Raw genomic sequence first — 18,046 nt, 5'->3', positions numbered from 1 at the left:
TAATGCTAGTTGAGATGAAAAGAAGGTAAAAGTTGATTTGGGATTTCGCCGAGCAGTTTGTGCCTTAATCAGCTTTTAATGAACATACTCTGAGAAAAATTCAAGAGCTATGAATTATGCAAAAATGTTAGACGATGGATCCAATACTGTGTGTAGTGTTTGCTTTGTGATTGACATCAGAAGCTCTGTTTGGTTTTTGCTCTACTTGACAGTAAAATAAACTCTGATGTAAAATGTGCTAAATGTAAATCATTTAAAGAACTAAAAGAATGAATAAATGAATTGTATTGCACATGGATGATATAAAGATAGATTATTAGAAAAGGGATTGGTGAACTGATTCTGTATGGTGATTTTATTAGTTTCACTCTTGAGAGCTTCTTGCTCTATTTATTTGACTCTAAAAATGTTACATCATTTGTAGTATTCTGATCTCCTGAGAACTGAATAAACTGAAGGCAGGTTTATTGTAAAGAGTGTGTTATTTATCTGCAATATCCCACATGATCCTGATCGAGGTTTTTGACTCTTACACTAATGAAGGCCCATAATAATCAGAGCTAATGTTCAGCAAATCAGACTGATCCATAGACTGAGGCATGTTAAGTCAAAATAATGAGGTACATAGACTGAAATAATTATTATTATTATATAATCCGCATTATAATGAATGATTAGAATCTTTACAGTAATCACATGCCACATGAAACACATTTGTTTTTTAGTTGAAATAATGATATAATATTTCAAAATAACTACATAATACATAATTGAACAGTGTGTTAAAGCCAGATAATGAAGCAATAATCTACAGTAATGACATGACTATTTTAAAGTAATGAGATATAACACACTTCATGGATGTGTTTCCAATATTAAAAACTAGTAATGACCAGATGAAACAGCTCTCCATCACCAGCAGGATGTTTACATGGTAAAGAGGAGATGGCCACTGAACGTGTTGCGTTTGTTTCCGTCTGTGTAAACCTTCCGGTTCTCCAAGAGCTCTATGTAGACCCGGTCTCCTTCCTCGAGCAGCAGTGAGACCGAGTTTGTTGCTGTGTCCTCTGTGTCGGCTCCAGGCTCATTATCAGAGGCAAGAACTATGCTTTCTCCGTTCTTCATCAGAGCCACGGCGGTTGACAGGTTATGTGGGTTGAAGAGGACGAAAATGAAGTAGTATACTCCTTTCACAGGTGCTGTGAAAATACCTGGAGAGATTATTTACCTGATTAAAAACAAACCTTCATGAAGAGGCTCAGAATCAGGCAGCAGGTGGAGACTCTAGAGATCAGGAAGATGTGACTTTTCTGTGTAACTGACCTCTGATTACTGTCTCATACATGCCACCCATATTGTCTCTCACCATCTAACCCAGATTACGGAGACTTGTACAGTACAATTCTGGCCTTCTTATAGAAGAAAAACAGACAGAAAGGCATGAAGACACAAACCTCCAGATCTGATCTCCACTGTGATGTGATAATTTTCACACACGTCATCAACAATGTGGTGAAATATTTACTCTAGCTTTTTTTTAAACTGACCTGGATTCAGATGTGCATGTCAGAGTACTGTTTTTTTCTTTATAACAGTCAGTAAATAAACACTTCACTGGACCAACAGACTAGCATGTGTGCTTTTGGCCAGTATAACCTCCTGTTATAATGCACTGCTCACTCTTTAACAGTTTCACCGTGATGGTAGGAATTTACTTCTTCTGTAACTGTATCTATAATCATCGCAAACTAACATCAGGAAATGGCACAAATGTTGATCAGAGATTTATTTAGCTTTTTTTTTTTTACATTATACAGAACAGAAAAATGCAAATAACTAACCCCAATCCCCCAAACACCAGACTTATAGACAATATACACATTATGACAGCCTGCCTAATATTGTGTTGGTCCCCCTTTTGCTGCCAAAACAGCCCTGACTCGTCGAGGCATGGATTCCTCTAGATCCCTGAAGGTGTGCTGTGGGATTTGGCACCAAGATGTCAGCAGCAGATCTGTTAAGTCCTGTAAGGACTTGTGAGGTGGGGTCTCCATGGATCAGACTTGTTTGTTCAGCACATCCCACAGATGCTGGACTGGATTGGGGAATTTGGAGGCCGAGTGAACACCTCAAACTGGTTGTTGTGCATATCAAACCATTCCTGAACCATTTTTGCTTTGTGGCGCATTATCCTGCTGAAAGAGGCCACATCCATCAGGGAATACCGTTTCCATGAAAGGGTGTAGATGGTCTGCAGCAATGCTTAGGTAGGTGGAATGTGCCAAAGTAACATCCACATGGATGGTAGGACCCAAGGTATCCCAGTAGAACATTGCCCAAAGCATGACACTGCCTCCGTCGGCTCACCTTCTTCCCATAGTGCATCCTAGTGCCATGTGTTCCCCAGGTAAGAGACTGACACACACCCGGCCATCCACATGATGTAAAAGAAAATGTGATTCATCAGACCAGGTCACCTTCTTCCATTGCTCCATGATCAGGTTCTGATGATCACGTGCCCATTGGTGGTGCTTTCAGCAGTGCACAGGGGTCAGTATGGGCACCCTGACTGGTCTGCAACTATGCACCCCCATATGCAACAAACTGCGATGCTCTGTGTATTCTGATACCATTCTATCAGAACCAGCATTAACTTCTTCAGCAATTTGAGCAACAGTAGCTCGTCTGTTAGATAGGACCACATGTGCCAGCCTTCACTACCCATGTGTATCAATGAGTGATCCATGATGGTGGGAGCCTGCCCACATTGATCACATGTGGGGTCTGTCCGCCATAATCTTAGAAAGTCTGACCTTAGACCAGTGCAGACAATAAACAATTTTTTAAATTGTATTACAGGATGTCTAAGACATATGGATGATTGAATGTATTCTCTGTATCATTTTGTGCCAAATTTCCTCTGAGAAGAGTTCATCTAAATCTGTCTCCCATTTATTTTTAAGTATGTTTAAGGGTGTTGAATCATACGTGCTGAGTAGTTCATAAATCTTGCTTTTAGTCTTTAAATCAGTTTAAATCAGTTTTTAACTGATTTAAACTGATTTATAATCAGTGCAAAACATACCAGGCAAGAGATACACAGAACATCCTGAAGGCAAAAAATCCAAATGGGCGATTTCGGAGTGGCAAAAAACAATGTAGCAAGGTTTACGAGCTAATCCATGCTAGTGCAAGAACATACCGGGCAAAAATACAAGGAACATCCACGGGGGAAAAAATATCCAAATGGGCGAAATCAGAGGGGCAAAAACCGGAAAACAGGCACGGATAAAATAAAAAAACAGAAAAGCACTAGAGTGAAATATGGCAGGATGACTCACAGAGACACAGACCATCTGTTCAGACCATCTGGCAGCAAGTTGAGAGATCAGAGTGTCCTTAAATAGTGTAAAAGAGTTTAACAAAAAAGCGTCCTACCCGGAAGTGCTTGATCCAAGAAGTGCTTGCTGCAACAGGATGGGGTAACGTGAAACATGACACAGGTGGTCCCAGTGCACAGGATCTCACTTCAGACTGGATAAGAGAGGCTAATAGTTGTCAAATGGCTTTTCAGCATCTAGTGACAGCACTATCGTGCCAGAGACAGAGATGGGCCATAAAGAATATTCAAAAGTCGTCTGATGTTAGAGAAAGTGTAATGATTCTTAATAAAACCTGTTTGGTCAGGAGATATAACAGAGGGTAGAACCCCTTACAAATGGTGCACTAGAAGCTTAGCTAGGGCATCAGTGTTAAGAAGGGAGATTGGACAGAATGAGCTGCACTCAGGAGGGTTCTTATCTTTTTTGAAGATTAAAGAGATAACTGCCTGATGCATGGTTGGTGGCAGGGATTTCAATGAAAGCGATTCTTCAAAGACTGATAATTATAAAGGAGAGAACTGATCCGAGAATTTCTTTGTCCTGCTGTCCATTAAAGCATTAAATGAAAAGTTAGCCAGAGGTCAACAATTGTAATGATTTTTTTTTTCTTTCCCCCAATCTTGTGTCTGTAATTATATATGGCAATGATGATTAAAGGTGTATTACACATTAGATAAGGTACAATTTAGGTGTTCAATGTATACTGTGAGTAGGGTAGTGACATGTCGCTGTATGTGCTATGTAGAAGTAACACATCACACTCAGGGATATGCCAAAATGGACCAAAGGGTAAGTAAATGTTATGATGATCTGGGCCTCTATGTTTTTTTTGTTTTTTTTTACATGTTGTCGTTTATTTTCATTTCATTTATTTGACTAGTAAAGCTGATAAAAACAAATATACACGTAAACAATGCTTTCATGTCTTCATTGGTTTAAGGTACAGTACTTACATCTTGGTCCATTTTGGCAAAGTGTGATGTAATAACCTCGGTCTACCTGTTGCTATTATCTCATCAAACTCACTTGCACCACCTGCTGGTGAAGTGGGCAAGCAGCAAGTGTCGATTATGCATTGATGTTAGATTGCTCTTTGATTGCTCAGTGTGCAACATTGAATTCCTTGGCGAATTTGAATCACTGAATTTGTGGAAGTGAAATAATATGCACCGAAATGTCCTGTCAATTATTAAAGGTTGTATTTTAAAAATCTGAATCTTTTTTTTTTTCCCAACTCTTTTTATTGAACAATTTTAACAAGCAGACATACATTGTGAGGATAGCAAAGGACATATACAAATAAGGTACAGCTGTATGTCAATCCCGTATTCCACCCACCCTTCCCATCGCAGGCCATCCCCCAATAAACAAAAAACATGCAGACGTACACTCATAACATTCACATACCCACATCCAGTATTAGTACTCAAAATAATGATGAGTAGTAAAATAGTTGTATGAAGCAAGACATATACATATATATATATATATATATACATACACACACACACACATATACATATATATATATACACATACATACACACACATATGCATACACACATATACATACATTAAAAAAAACAAAAAAAAAAACCTCCCTTCCCTAACCTTCCTCCACGTCTTGAGTATGCTCAGGCGAGGTAGTAATTTCCAGAAAGGGGTCCCATGTCTTATGGAACTTCCCTACAGAGCTCCTGAGAGAAAATCTAAGCTTCTCAAGTTGTAAGTTGTAGAGAACCTCCTTGACCCTATGTTTATGTGATGGGGATGGGCGAGCTTCCAACGTGGGAAAAATTCTAGCCAGTCTTGCATTTGTGTAGTGGATTTTATAAAGAACCTTACACTGGATCAGGCTGTGACGGGCACATATGGAAGATGAGTGCACTAAAGACAGCGCTGTCTCCCATTCATTATCTTCAAATTTAATGTTAACACTGTCTTCCCATGCAGCTCTAACTGCAGTGAGAGGTTGTGAGGAGGCTGACCACATAAGGCTGTACAAAACTGAGATAGATCTCTTAGTGGCAGTGCCCACTGTCAGTAGACTTTCTCTTAGATTTTCCGGGGGGAGATTCGGGAAATGGGGAAACTGCTTCTTTACATAGTCTCTAATCTGAAAGAAACGAAACAGGTGGTGACTCGGAAGGTTATATTTGGATGAGAGTTGTGCAAAGGATGAAAAAAAACCCTCAGCATACAGATCGCTTATCTTAGAGATGCCATTGGTCTGCCAGATCTTGAATGCTGTGTCAGATTTGGAGGGTTCAAAACTGCAGTTCCTATTAACTGAAGCTAAAATAGAGGGACCTGAAAGACCAAAGTTTTTCCTAATCTGACTCCAGATCTTCAGACAGACAGAGACCACTGGGCAGCTACTTAGGTGTGAGACTGGGAGTGGCAGTTGCGCACACAGTACGGAGGAGAGAGAAAATGGGGAAAAGTCTCTTTCCAAACACACCCACATAGGCAGAGGCTCCTGCTCCTCCATCCACCATAGGAGTTTTTGGACGTTGGCTGACCAATAGTAATGTCTCAAGTTTGGGAGGGCAAGGCCCCCACTCTTCTTAGGGGACTGCAGAATTGACCTACGAATCCTAGCCAGTTTCCCATCCCACAAGAATTTGGAGAACAGTTTGTCGAGCCTGTCGAAAAAGGATTTGGCTAGTAGAATGGGAATGTGTTGAAACAAGTAAAGGAACTTTGGGAGAACCACCATTTTAATTAAGTTTATTCGGCCCATCAGTGAAAGTGGCAAAGCCCTCCAGCGGTCAAGGTCCTTCTCTGTTTTCATAACTAGTGGTAAAAAGTTATTACAAAACAGGTCCGACGGGGATGAGGTAACATGAATGCCCAGGTAGCGGAAGCCGTTAACTGCCCACTTAAATGGTGCTATAGAGTGTGGGAGTTCCTTGGATAATACATTGATTGGCATGAGCTCACTCTTTTGATAGTTGAGCTTATAGCCAGAGGCTGCTCCATACTGGTCCAGGATATTAAATATTGCAGGGAGAGAATGAGTTGGGTCTGAAACATACAAAAGCAAGTCGTCTGCGTATAACGAAACTTTATGGATTGTGTTGCGACGTGTTATGCCTCTGGAGCTTTCCTCTGATCACAGCCAGAGGGCAAGGGGTTCTATCACAAGGGTAAACAACAGTGGGGACAGTGGGCATCCCTGTCTGATGCCTCTGTGTAGAGAAAAGGAAGGTGAAAGCATGTCGTTTGTTCACACTGAAGCCTTTGGTGAAGAGTACAGGAGTCTGACCCAGAGTGCAAAGCCCTCGCCCAGCCCAAACCTGTTCATCACCTCATAAACAAAGGGTCATTCGACCCTGTCAAAGGCCTTCTCCGCATCAAGAGATACCACAACCTCTGGAAATGAGGAGCCAGGTGCATGAATGATGTTGAAAAGTCGTCTGCTATTATGTGAAGATTGTCGACCTGACATAAAGCCGGTCTGATCAAGTGCAATAATAGATGGGAGAACCTGTTGTAGACAAGAAACCAGAATTTTGGAAAGAATTTTGAAGTCCACATTTAAAAGCGATATTGGCCTGTAGCTGCTGCAAAGTAGAGGACCTTTTTCTTTTTTAGGAATAAGAGAAATAGTGGCTTCCGACAAGGTGTTTGGAAGGCGCTGGAGGGCAAAAGCTTCATTATACATATCCCTCAGACTGGGAGCAAGGAGGTTAGCAAAGGACTTGGAGTATTCAGCTGTAAAATCGTCAGGACCAGGCGACTTACCACACTGTAGTGACATAATGGCCTCTTGAACCTCAGCTATAGCGATAGGTCCACCAAGGCCCTCCACCAAATCACTTTCTATCTGAGGGAAAGTGATGGCATCAAGCATGTCATTAGGAGACGGAGGGTGCTCGGAGGTATAGAGGTTGGCATAAAAATCAGTGAAAGTTCCATTGATTTCAGTCGGATCAGTAAGGATCTCTCCCAGGGTGGATTTAATAGCCGGAATAAACCTAGACGATGCCTCAGCTCTGGCCTGGTGCACTAGGAGTTTCCCAGCTTTATCACCAGATTCATAAAAACACTGTCTGGCTTTAAGCAGTAATGTTTTAACTGTGTTGATAGAGGCAAGGTTGAACTCTGTCTGCAATCTAAGATGCTCTCTGTAGAGAGAGGGATCCGAACTAGCAGCGTAGCCCTCATCAACAGCTTTTAGGTCTTTAAAAAGTTTGTCAATGCGTGAGGTTTCAGCTTTCTTCATGTGAGAGATATAAGAGATGAGCTGACCCCTGATAAAGGCTTTAGATGCCTCCCAGAGAGTTCCCCTACTTATCTCAGGCAGATCATTCAGTTCAAAAAATAACACAATTTGGGGGTGCAAAAACTGTTTGTAGTTATCTTCCGCCAAAAGGGCTGAATTAAACCTCCATAATTTCAGGGGGCTGGGCCACATAGCTAAATTTAGATCAAGCGAGGTTGGGGCATGGTCTGATATCGCGATGCTGTGGTAGTCCACAGTGAGAACTTTGGAAAGCAGTCTCATATCAAGGAGGAAAAAATCTATGCAAGAGTAAGTATGGTGAACATGAAAGAAGAAGGAATAAGCTTTGGTTGTAGGAAACCTATGCCTCCATGGATCTGTGAGGCCGCATTGGTGGGCCATGGTGTGTAAAATCTTAGCTGAGATTGACAAGGGGATTGGCTTATTAGATCACCTATCCAATAGTGGGTCCTGAACAAAATTAAAATCACCTCCCATAATTATAAAATGGTTCTCTAAATTTGGAAAAGATGTGAATAGCTTGGTCACAAATAAGCCATTATCCCAATTGGGGCCATAAACACAGATCAGAAGAGTCCCAGAAACCATTACATATCGTCCGTCTGGATCAGAGCTGCACTTATTTACTGTAAAGGGGAGGTTTTTATGAATTAAAATGGCAGCACCTCTAGCTTTACTGTTAAATTTGGAGTGGAAGATTTGTCCAACCCAGCCTCTTTTAAGCCGTGGTATCTCTCTATTACAAAGATGAGTTTCTTGAATGAAGTATATATACACTATATTGCCAAAAGTATTCGCTCACCTGCCTTGACTCGCATATGAACTTAAGTGACATCCCATTCCTAATCCATAGGGTTCAATATGACGTCGGTCCACCCTTTGCAGCTATAACAGCTTCAACTCTTCTGGGAAGGCTGTCCACAAGGTTTAGGAGTGTGTTTATGGGAATTTTTGACCATTCTTCCAGAAGCGCATTTGTGAGGTCACACACTGATGTTGGACAAGAAGGCCTGGCTCTCAGTCTCTGCTCTAATTCATCCCAAAGGTGTTCTATCGGGTTGAGGTCAGGACTCTGTGCAGGCCAGTCAAGTTCATCCACACCAGACTCTGTCATCCATGTCTTTATGGACCTTGCTTTGTGCACTGGTGCACAGTCATGTTGGAAGAGGAAGGGGCCAGCTCCAAACTGTTCCCACAAAGTTGGGAGCATGGAATTGTCCAAAATGTCTTGGTATGCTGAAGCATTCAGAGTTCCTTTCACTGGAACTAAGGGGCCAAGCCCAGCTCCTGAAAAACAACCCCACACCATAATCCCCCCTCCACCAAACTTTACACTTGGCACAATGCAGTCAGACAAGTACCGTTCTCCTGGCAACCGCCAAACCCAGACTCGTCCATCAGATTGCCAGATGGAGAAGCGCGATTCGTCACTCCAGAGAACGCGTCTCCACTGCTCTAGAGTCCAGTGGCGGCGTGCTTTACACCACTGCATCCGACGCTTTGCATTGCACTTGGTGATGTATGGCTTGGATGCAGCTGCTCGGCCATGGAAACCCATTCCATGAAGCTCTCTGCGCACTGTTCTTGAGCTAATCTGAAGGCCACATGAAGTTTGGAGGTCTGTAGCGATTGACTCTGCAGAAAGTTGGCGACCTCTTCGCACTATGCGCCTCAGCATCCGCTGACCCCGCTCCGTCAGTTTACGTGGCCTACCACTTCGTGGCTGAGTTGCTGTCGTTCCCAAACCCTTCCACGTTCTTCTAATACAGTTGACAGTTGACTGTGGAATATTTAGGAGCGAGGAAATTTCACGACTGGATTTGTTGCACAGGTGGCATCCTATCACAGTTCCACGCTGGAATTCACTGAGCTCCTGAGAGCGACCCATTCTTTCACAAATGTTTGTAAAAACAGTCTGCATGCCTAGGTGCTTGATTTTATACACCTGTGGCCATGGAAGTGATTGGAACACCTGATTCTGATTATTTGGATGGGTGAGCGAATACTTTTGGCAATATAGTGTATCTCCCTTAAGATATTGCAAATGGGCCATAATCCTTCCCCTTTTTGTGGCGTTGCCCATCCCCTTAACGTTCCATGAAATTACCCTAACTGCATGGTTTGTGCTAGACATACCTTAATATATTTAGTAAGCTGGAGGGGATAAGGCTCCTGGTTGGGAATGAGGGGGAAGGGAGGCGGGAATAAGAAAAAAAAGGGGGGGGGGCGTACACACGCAAAACCACAGACATACACAAACACACACACAGACACGAAAACAGGCCTGAGCTTCCCATAAACAAGAACAAACATTAAGTGACTGATGCACCACGGTGCTTACAAGCACTGATAGAACTTCCTGAGTTTCTGATAATTCTATGTCCCGAACAATAAATGCTAGACATGTTGGTCATAAGAATATCTAAAACAGTTACCCCCAACAGATCATGGTAAAACACACAAAATGCTGTGGAACCAGGAACAAGAAGAGAAAATAAAACAGAGAACAAGGCCATAACTTTTCCAGGGTGTCTGATATTCATAATGTAATGGCCATAATATGACGTCTGAGAATTACAATAAGGCACAATCGTTATGCTATAGTGAAACAATGTGTTTGATGATCTTACCCAACGCGAATAACTTGGAATAAGAGGAGCCGCGCTACCCAGCGCTACAGCGCTACTACACAAACCAGTTTTACTCCAGTCAACTGTTAGTGGTTGTCAAGGCATAAGTTATGCTGTGGCAATGTTAACAGTCATCGGTTTCAGTTTCCAGAGGTGTCCAGATGGCGATAGGTGGCGATTAGGTTTTTAGCATCCCCCACGGAGGACAGGTGTTTTCTGGAGCCGTCCTTCGTTACAATGGATAGCTTAGCCGGGTAGCGCAGGAAGGGTTTCAGGCCAAGGCTATACAGTTCTTTCATAACATCCTGGTATTGAGCACGCTGCTCCGAAATCTCGGGGCAGTAGTCCTCAAAAATGAGAATTGGGGAGTCTTTGTACTTCATTTTACCCCGCAGCTTCCGGGCCTCGCGCAGCACCAGTTCTCGGATTTGTGAGCGGTGAAAGCATATCACCACGGGTCTGGGCTTCTTGGAAGGCCCCGGTTTAGCAGCTAGTGTGCGATGAGCACGGTCTAGTTCTGGAGGTGAAGTCAAAACACTGTCACCAAGCACCTCGAATAGCATTTGGGAGAAAAACACTGTCGGTTGAGGGCCTTTGATGTTTTCAGGAATGCCTATTACCCGAATATTATTACGGCGGCTTCTACCCTCAAGGTCGATTAGCTTAGCTTTTAGCTTAGCATTCTCTGCAGCCATTGCGGTTAGTTTCACCTCGGCAGCCTGCCAGCCCGAGTCGGCCGAGTTTGCAAACAGTTCTAGTTTTGAGATATGTTGTTGGTGGTCTGTAATGGTACTCTGAAAACTGTCCATCTTAACTTCAAGCCTTGAATATGAGGTTCTAATCTCCGCTAGGACCACTGATCTGTGCTCCTCAAACATCGGGGCCAGCAAGGCTGCGACGGTATTAGCTAACGAGTCTTCCCGCTCCTGTTCCTCTTTCCTTGTTTTTTTAGACATGTTTTTCCAGCATAAAAAAGTGCACTAGTATACTATAACCATAAAGCTGTGGGACATCGGCCTTAAAGCTGTCCAATGACCATGTGGAAAATGACCAAGTACGGGAGTTCGGGTCAGGGCGACTACTCCATCTCACAGCGTCACCGGAAGTCAAAATCTGAATCTTTAATATTACAATTTTATACAATGCAATTTTGTGTCTCCACTTGAAAAATTCACAGCTTAATTATGCAACCATGTTGAATTGCAGAACAATAAAATGCAAGCACTGTTAATACGATGGATATTTTTTCATTTACTGCTATTCAGCACCTTTTTTTGCTTCAAATACATTTGTCACTGTTTTACTTCCATAGCACTATTTGTACTTAGTATGTTATTTGTATAAAACAGCAGATATCGTATTGTATCCAATACATATTTCCTTCAGGACAATAAAGTTTATCTTATCTTATCTTATCTTATCTTATCTTATCTTATCTTATCTTATCTTATCTTATCTTATCTTATCTTATCTTATCTTATCTTATCTTATCTGTTAGGAAATCGATTTGCATAGATCTGATTGCTGATGTTATCTCCTAAACTGTGAGGTCTTCCTCCAATTCAGCAGTCAACTCTGGGTCTATGGAAGGGACAAATACATTTTGAAAAAAGACCTCCAGTGAGGAGGGATCCTCATATGACTTGGAGGTGTACAGTGACTGGAAGAAATCAATAATTGCAGGAATGGTCTGATTGGCAGTCCTTTGCCTTAGGTGATGAGTAAGTATTCACCCAGCCTTTTATTAAACAAATATGCTGTGATTTAAAAATGAGATACTCAGCCTGCCCTGTTGATAGGAGATCAAACTCTGTCCACAATAATATACACTTTTTCATTATATCCGCAGAGTGCATATGACTATTTCATGACTATATCAGTATTTTATCTGTCATCTCTTTAAGGCATGCAGTGTTGTTTTTATTTTTATTTGCCCAATATGAGATAATCTGGCCCTGTAAGTATGCCTTTAGTGAATCCCATATAGTTAAGAAAGAACTCAAAGCCACGTTGGCATTGGGCCTAGTACCGGATGATGCGTTGTACAGTAATACCTCAAACATCCATGAGGTTACGTTCCAGGACCCATCGCGAATGATGAGGTTTCGTGGATGTGCAGTGGAGTCGCTAAAAACACTAATACTGTACAGTAAATGCTTATTTTTAGAGTTTAAAACCTAAATATGACCCCAATCATCCTCCCAAAACACTTTAATTTCTTTTAAAATTAGCTTAGTACATTACCCTTAAAAAAGAAATAAATGGAATTAGCTGAAAATTTCGCGGATCAGTGAAGTCGCGAATCGTGAGATGCGGATCTGCGAGGTATTACTGTATTTGCGTAGTTTTCCACCACTGCCCCGAATATACACTATTCATATTTCAGAAACACATTCAAAGCAAATTTCACACAATGTTTTGTAATGCACTTGTTTACTTTATAAAACAGGAGTTCGATGAGAGCTCGAGCTAAACACACCTTACTCCATGCAACCTCTAGCACGGAAATAACACAAATCTTGAAGATCTGAGATTCAAATGACCTTTCTGAGTAACTCTAGACATTTCACTAGTAAACTTTTTGTATTTAGATTTGCTTTCAGCTTTTAAGCTTCTTGCTTTGTTCTAGTCTAGATTTCTATGTTGATCCTGTCAGTCCGGGTTCTGACCCGGATTTTGAGGCTGTGTTTGACGCATCAAACCATATGTGAGTACAATTAATTTATAATTCATTAACAGTGTGTGGTTACCTGTTTTGGTGTTGTATGCATTGCCGATGTTCGTGAAAGCGGTTTCGTACACTAGAGTCACACGTTTGGTGTTTGGTCCGATATTTTTAGGCAAGCCAGTCGTATACAGTGTGGCTGAGAATGCCACTTTGGTCTTGATATCTAAAGACAGATAGAGCATTTATTTTCAATCCCATATTTGCAGATTTCTTTAAAGTCTCTAAGTATAGCCTTATGCAATAAAAATGAAATATTGATAGGATTTAATTTCACTCTGTATGATTGAGTTTACCTGTCAGCAACACATTAAGTTGTTGTTTGATCTTGTTGACTTCTTCCTGTAGAATTGTACTCAATAAATCTAATGATGTACAAAATCAGAGAAAAATAGTTGTTGAATTCAACTCATTACATCTGAATATTATTTTGGAATTGCATGTTTAGAGTTTACCTGGCCCTCCTGTCTGTCCTTGTGGTCCCACACACACACTCTGCTCTCCCTTGTCTCCTTTAGGGCCTGGATGTCCATCTCTACCATCTCTTCCCGGAAGGCCATTGTGTCCAGGAGAACCTGGGACTCCAGCCAGTGCGGGACAGCTGACGGCCTCAGATCCAGCACTCAGAAGGATTCCGCAGTCCTGCAGCAGCAGAGCTGTGAACCACAGAGCCCTCAACACTGCCATCTTCAGACCGCTGACACAAACAACAGATTCAATAAACAAATTCTTCTAAACATTGAACCACATTTCACTTTCTAAATGAGTCTAATTAGATAGAATAAAACAAACCTCTGGGGCCACAAATTTACTAAACGAACAAATTAAAATGCCTCAAACATCTTTTGAGCTTGTAGAGAACATAAGGTGATTTAGTATGATTTTGACATTGTGAGCTCTGCTACGATGCTTGTCAATAGGAGGACAGAATAGAATGATGCCAAAACTCATGGGGCAGCTACAAATTCGGCCAAACCGAAGGTGAAAACAAAAGAAAACCTTAATTATTCTTATTTTCTCAACCTCAGTTTTATCAGAATCTTGTACAGTGTGAGTTAGTAATCTGGCCCATAAAGAGTGTGTACAGGAAGATCTCACAATAATGATGGAAAAGAGCCAAGCTAAGATCCCCTGAGACTTCTTGACTGAAACAGAGAATTTACCAGAAAAAAATAAAGTGATCTTAAAAAATAGTGATGTAAAATTTTAAAAGAGAAGAAATAAGAAAAACTAACGAGAATCACACACTTAAGGCTCTGACTGTTAAATACAACTGAGCTCTTTGTGCCACGTCCTCAAACTTGTGGGAGGAATCCGCTGTTGAGGCTCAAGAACAAAGGAAGGTATAGATACAGTTCACGAAAACAGCATGAAAAAGACATTCATGATCGATTTTACAATAAAATAACTTCTATATTTAGAAGCTAATTTGGTCTTGATAAAGTTCATCAGCTCATGATATTTAAACAAAGACACAGTATAAAATAGATTAGAAACATAATTCCAATTATTGCTACTTTGCACCAATCAGTAGATACTTCTGTTTACCTTTTTATATGAAATATGCCACATTCTACTGAAAGCAGTATTAAAGCAGTTCTTCTCAGAATTACTGCAAATAAGACAGATTTTAAAAATTCATCCATTACAGAATACTAACAGAGGTCATTAAATGCCTTACCTAGGATCTATTTATGAAAGCTTTTCTGTGTGTGGAATTTGTAAATATATTTCCAGAGATTGCTGTCGTTTTCCAGATGTGAGAAATCGCATGAACTTTAATAAACCACACCTCCTTCTCTCTTTTCCTTCCTCTTGTTCAGCTTTCTATCGACCTACAGTCTCTCTCTCCAAGATCAACTCCTCCTCATTACTGAGCAAAGGCAACACTCAGCTGAAGCATGAAACTCTCCTGGAAGACCTGGAAGAGAAAGAAGGCTGACTGCCAAGTGCTGTAGATGTAAACGAACTGCTTCATGCTGATGCTGCTGCTGTCACTGTCTAGTCCCATGGTGCTGAGCTGCAACCACATGTGGGTGTGATGCTCAGGGGTCCACATACTTTTGGCCGTTCACTATAGTATATGTATATGTTTAGCATTCTTTTGCAATTTATTTGAACACATTGTACATTATTACTGCATTTTGCACATTAATGAGTTGTAACACAACAAAGCATCAACAAAACAAACAAAGCATCACAACTGCTATGACTCGTTTAGATGAAGGATTCTTTTATTTTCTTCCCCTCTATTTTAGATCCATTTAACAAGAAACATTATGATCTATTTACTACTAATTAGCTACTCATCCCCCCTAAATGTCCGAACCAGAGCCTTGTGTGTTGCCCTGAAACTTTTCCTTCTTCACAGTGGGAAAAGCAGATGGCCGCTGAACGAGCTGTGATGATGCTCTCCGTTGTCGAAAATCCAGCTTCCGGCATAAAGACGTACGCTGACAGCGTCGCCTTTCTCCAGCGGCAGAGTGGCTCCATTAGACGAGCTGTGAAATCCTCCGCTGTTGTGAGCGTGAGTGGAGAACATGTGCTGGTCATTCTTAAACAGACCGGCCGTCACACTGTGTGTCTGTGTGTCTGTGATCATTTTGGAAAAAACTCGGAACACATAAGCGCCTTTCAGAGGAGCCGTGAAAATGCCTGCGGTGATGAAAACACAGTTGAGGAGAGAGATTAATATCAGAGAGAGAAAAATCCCCTCAGATACCTCAACCACACACAAGACTTCATTTTAACCGTGTAAGCGCTCTCTGTTTTCTGTAAATACCTGTGTTTGGGTTGTACGCCTCTCCGATGTTTAGAAAGACGTGTTTATAGATGAGCGTGTTTGTAGTGGTGAAAGGTCCGACGTTTGAGGGTCCAACAGAGGTCAGCAGGGATGCAGAAAAAGCCACTCTGAGGTCTAAAAGTCAGAAAACATTTTTAAAAAGTCAGTGCTTTAATTTGACCTCACATCAGTTCCCTCTTTAGTGGAATCCATCTTTCATCATTCATTCTCTCCCTTATTTTCTTTTTCTTCATTTCGTTTTGTTTGTTTGAGTGTGTTTACTTGTCTGTCTGTTTTCTATCCTGTCTTTTCCCTTTTCATTTCTTTCTTTCTTTCTTTCTTTCTTTCTTTCTTTCTTTCTTTCTTTCTTTCAGTTAATTTTTGGTTTGATCTTTAATCTTCTTTTTGTGTCTATTCATTCTTTTTCTGCTTCTCCTGTCAGTCAGATATTTGTATTTGATTAGTAAATGTTTGACTTCACCTTTGTTTGTTGTCAGCAGATCCTCCATCCTGTAGTGTGAGGCGTTCAGAATTTCCAGCTGAGTTGCCTGCTCTAAAAACATTAAATCATTTCAGCGCTGCTGTAGAGTTTTATTAAAGTTATTTAACGACACATTTATATCTCATTTATAATCAAGGCTCAGGAGGAGATACACACAGATCTGCAGATCTTCAGATCCAGCTTTCCTCACCACTGTTCAGTCTCCGTAGCTCAGTTATTTCCTCCTCCATTGCTTTCATTCTTGCCTTAATGGATATCAGCTCAGTGAGAATGTTCATGCTAGGAGCCATGATGTCCTGTGAGCTGGTTTCCTGCGACAAGAGCGACAAGAAAGCCAAAATCAGTAAGAGCTTCATTGTTATTGCACAGACGATGAGTCTAATCAAGCAGAGAGTTGTGTTGTTTGAACGTTCCAGAAGACTTTGGACTGCACACGATCAGGGTGAATGTATTACAAGGCAGAGGTCGGGTTAATAAGGTTCATCTTCCAAAAAATGCCTAAAAACTGCAGAGAATTGTGAATTTGTCTGTACTCCCAGAGAGCGGGCTAGTCTGTCGTCTCTTTCCAGTCAGTCTCTGTGCCATTAGCCCATCATGAGCGTCTGTGAGCTCTCACACCTCCAGCCGTTTGAAAAGAAGTAGCTTGATGATTTATTACAGCTAATCCAAACTCATAGATTAGCATTTTAATCTTTGTTGGATTATTTTTTTCTCATATTGCTTATTAAGATTTTATGCATGTTTTATTTGTAATTATTATTATCAATTAGATGATTTCAATTACCATTACGTTTTCCTCATGAAAAAGAGTGTTTATTCAGTGTAAAGTGTTCAGTGTGTAGATGGCTGCTGCCCATCACTAAAGTCAGACGTTCCTTAAATACTCCAATGGAATAAATTCAGTGTGACCCAGAATGTCACTTTGATAAAAAAGTAAAGGTTGTTCTGATTCTGATCTCTCTCTTCAGTCCCTGCACAGCATTATGGCTACATATTATTATTAAAAAATTATAGGCTTTGTCATTCTTCCTGACTCCTAATCCAGCCCTGACTCTGCGAAGGACATCGTCATCACTTCACCTCTGGAGATGATCTTTGGACATTAAAGGGTTAAGATGACCGTGTAGTAATGCGATTTATATGAGAAATTTTTATTTATTTTTTTTAGAATAAAAAAAAAAAAATTACAATATTAAAGTATAACAGTTCAAGATTCAGGTGTAAAAACTGAATTATACAACTAACTCTACACAGTTAAATAGAAGATATACAATAATACAATATAAGCAAACTTAACCTATGCAAATTTAAAATATGCAAAAGAATAAATAATAACAGTAAACAGAGTAAACTAACAAAACAGACAAATAAATAACTAAAAAAGAAAAAAAGGGAAAAAATAAATTAATGTTCCATTTATTAAAACAGAGTGTCGAGACAATAACAGAGAAGATTTATGATTTTCTATCAGCCTGAGGCCCTATCCACACCAACGCGGCTATTTTTAAAACCGCAGCTTTTTTTATTGCGGTTTGTCCGTTCGTCCACACGCAAACGCAGCATCCGGTCACTGAAACCCAACATTTTTGAAAACTCCTGCCAGGGTGAAGTTTGTTAAAAACTCCGGTTTCAGTGTTATCGTGTAAACAGAGAAACCGGAGATTTTTGGCTTGTGAACAGGGTTGCCAGATTGGACTGAAGATTTCCAAACCAACTACAGCTTAAAACCTTCCCATTAAAAAAATACCAGCCCAAAATGCATACTGTTATAACTA

General features: G+C 40.8%; 2 protein-coding genes across 2 annotated transcripts; both read right to left on the bottom strand.

Annotated features, from left to right (window-relative positions):
• Positions 1-446: 446 nt before the first annotated feature.
• LOC131355543 (adiponectin-like) lies at positions 447-14,847 on the bottom strand. Its single transcript, XM_058393890.1, has 5 exons — positions 14,669-14,847; positions 13,443-13,684; positions 13,284-13,352; positions 13,013-13,153; positions 447-1,211 (listed from the first exon to the last, which is right to left on the bottom strand). Exons 2-5 carry the CDS (start codon positions 13,672-13,674, stop codon positions 928-930), a joined length of 726 nt encoding a protein of 241 aa, XP_058249873.1. The 5' UTR covers positions 13,675-13,684; positions 14,669-14,847; the 3' UTR covers positions 447-927.
• Positions 14,848-15,000: 153 nt separating this feature from the next.
• LOC131355544 (cerebellin-3-like) lies at positions 15,001-16,668 on the bottom strand. Its single transcript, XM_058393891.1, has 4 exons — positions 16,462-16,668; positions 16,251-16,322; positions 15,770-15,904; positions 15,001-15,642 (listed from the first exon to the last, which is right to left on the bottom strand). The coding sequence occupies exons 1-4, from the start codon at positions 16,625-16,627 to the stop codon at positions 15,353-15,355; spliced, it is 663 nt and encodes a 220-aa protein (XP_058249874.1). The 5' UTR covers positions 16,628-16,668; the 3' UTR covers positions 15,001-15,352.
• Between the last annotated feature and the right edge of the window lie 1,378 nt (positions 16,669-18,046).

The sequence above is a fragment of the Hemibagrus wyckioides genome, linkage group LG07, assembly GCF_019097595.1.
Source record: "Hemibagrus wyckioides isolate EC202008001 linkage group LG07, SWU_Hwy_1.0, whole genome shotgun sequence".
Taxonomy (NCBI): Eukaryota; Metazoa; Chordata; class Actinopteri; order Siluriformes; family Bagridae; genus Hemibagrus; species Hemibagrus wyckioides.
The sequence above is the reverse complement of the archived record's forward strand: the minus strand, read 5'-3'. Positions and strand labels throughout refer to the sequence as shown.

Excerpts from the sequence above, each read along its gene's own strand:
- LOC131355543 (XM_058393890.1), bottom strand. The coding sequence starts at position 13,674 with ATGGCAGTGTTGAGGGCTCTGTGGTTCACAGCTCTGCTGCTGCAGGAC. Across the intron at positions 13,353-13,442 it reads AGGACAGACAGGAGGGCCAG|ATTTATTGAGTACAATTCTA; the intron begins GTAAACTCTAAA and ends GTACATCATTAG. Across the intron at positions 1,212-13,012 it reads TGCATACAACACCAAAACAG|GTATTTTCACAGCACCTGTG; the intron begins GTAACCACACAC and ends TAATCTCTCCAG.
- LOC131355544 (XM_058393891.1), bottom strand. The coding sequence starts at position 16,627 with ATGAAGCTCTTACTGATTTTGGCTTTCTTGTCGCTCTTGTCGCAGGAA. Across the intron at positions 15,905-16,250 it reads TCTGCTGACAACAAACAAAG|ACCTCAGAGTGGCTTTTTCT; the intron begins GTGAAGTCAAAC and ends TCTGACTTTTAG. Across the intron at positions 15,643-15,769 it reads GGCGTACAACCCAAACACAG|GCATTTTCACGGCTCCTCTG; the intron begins GTATTTACAGAA and ends TCATCACCGCAG.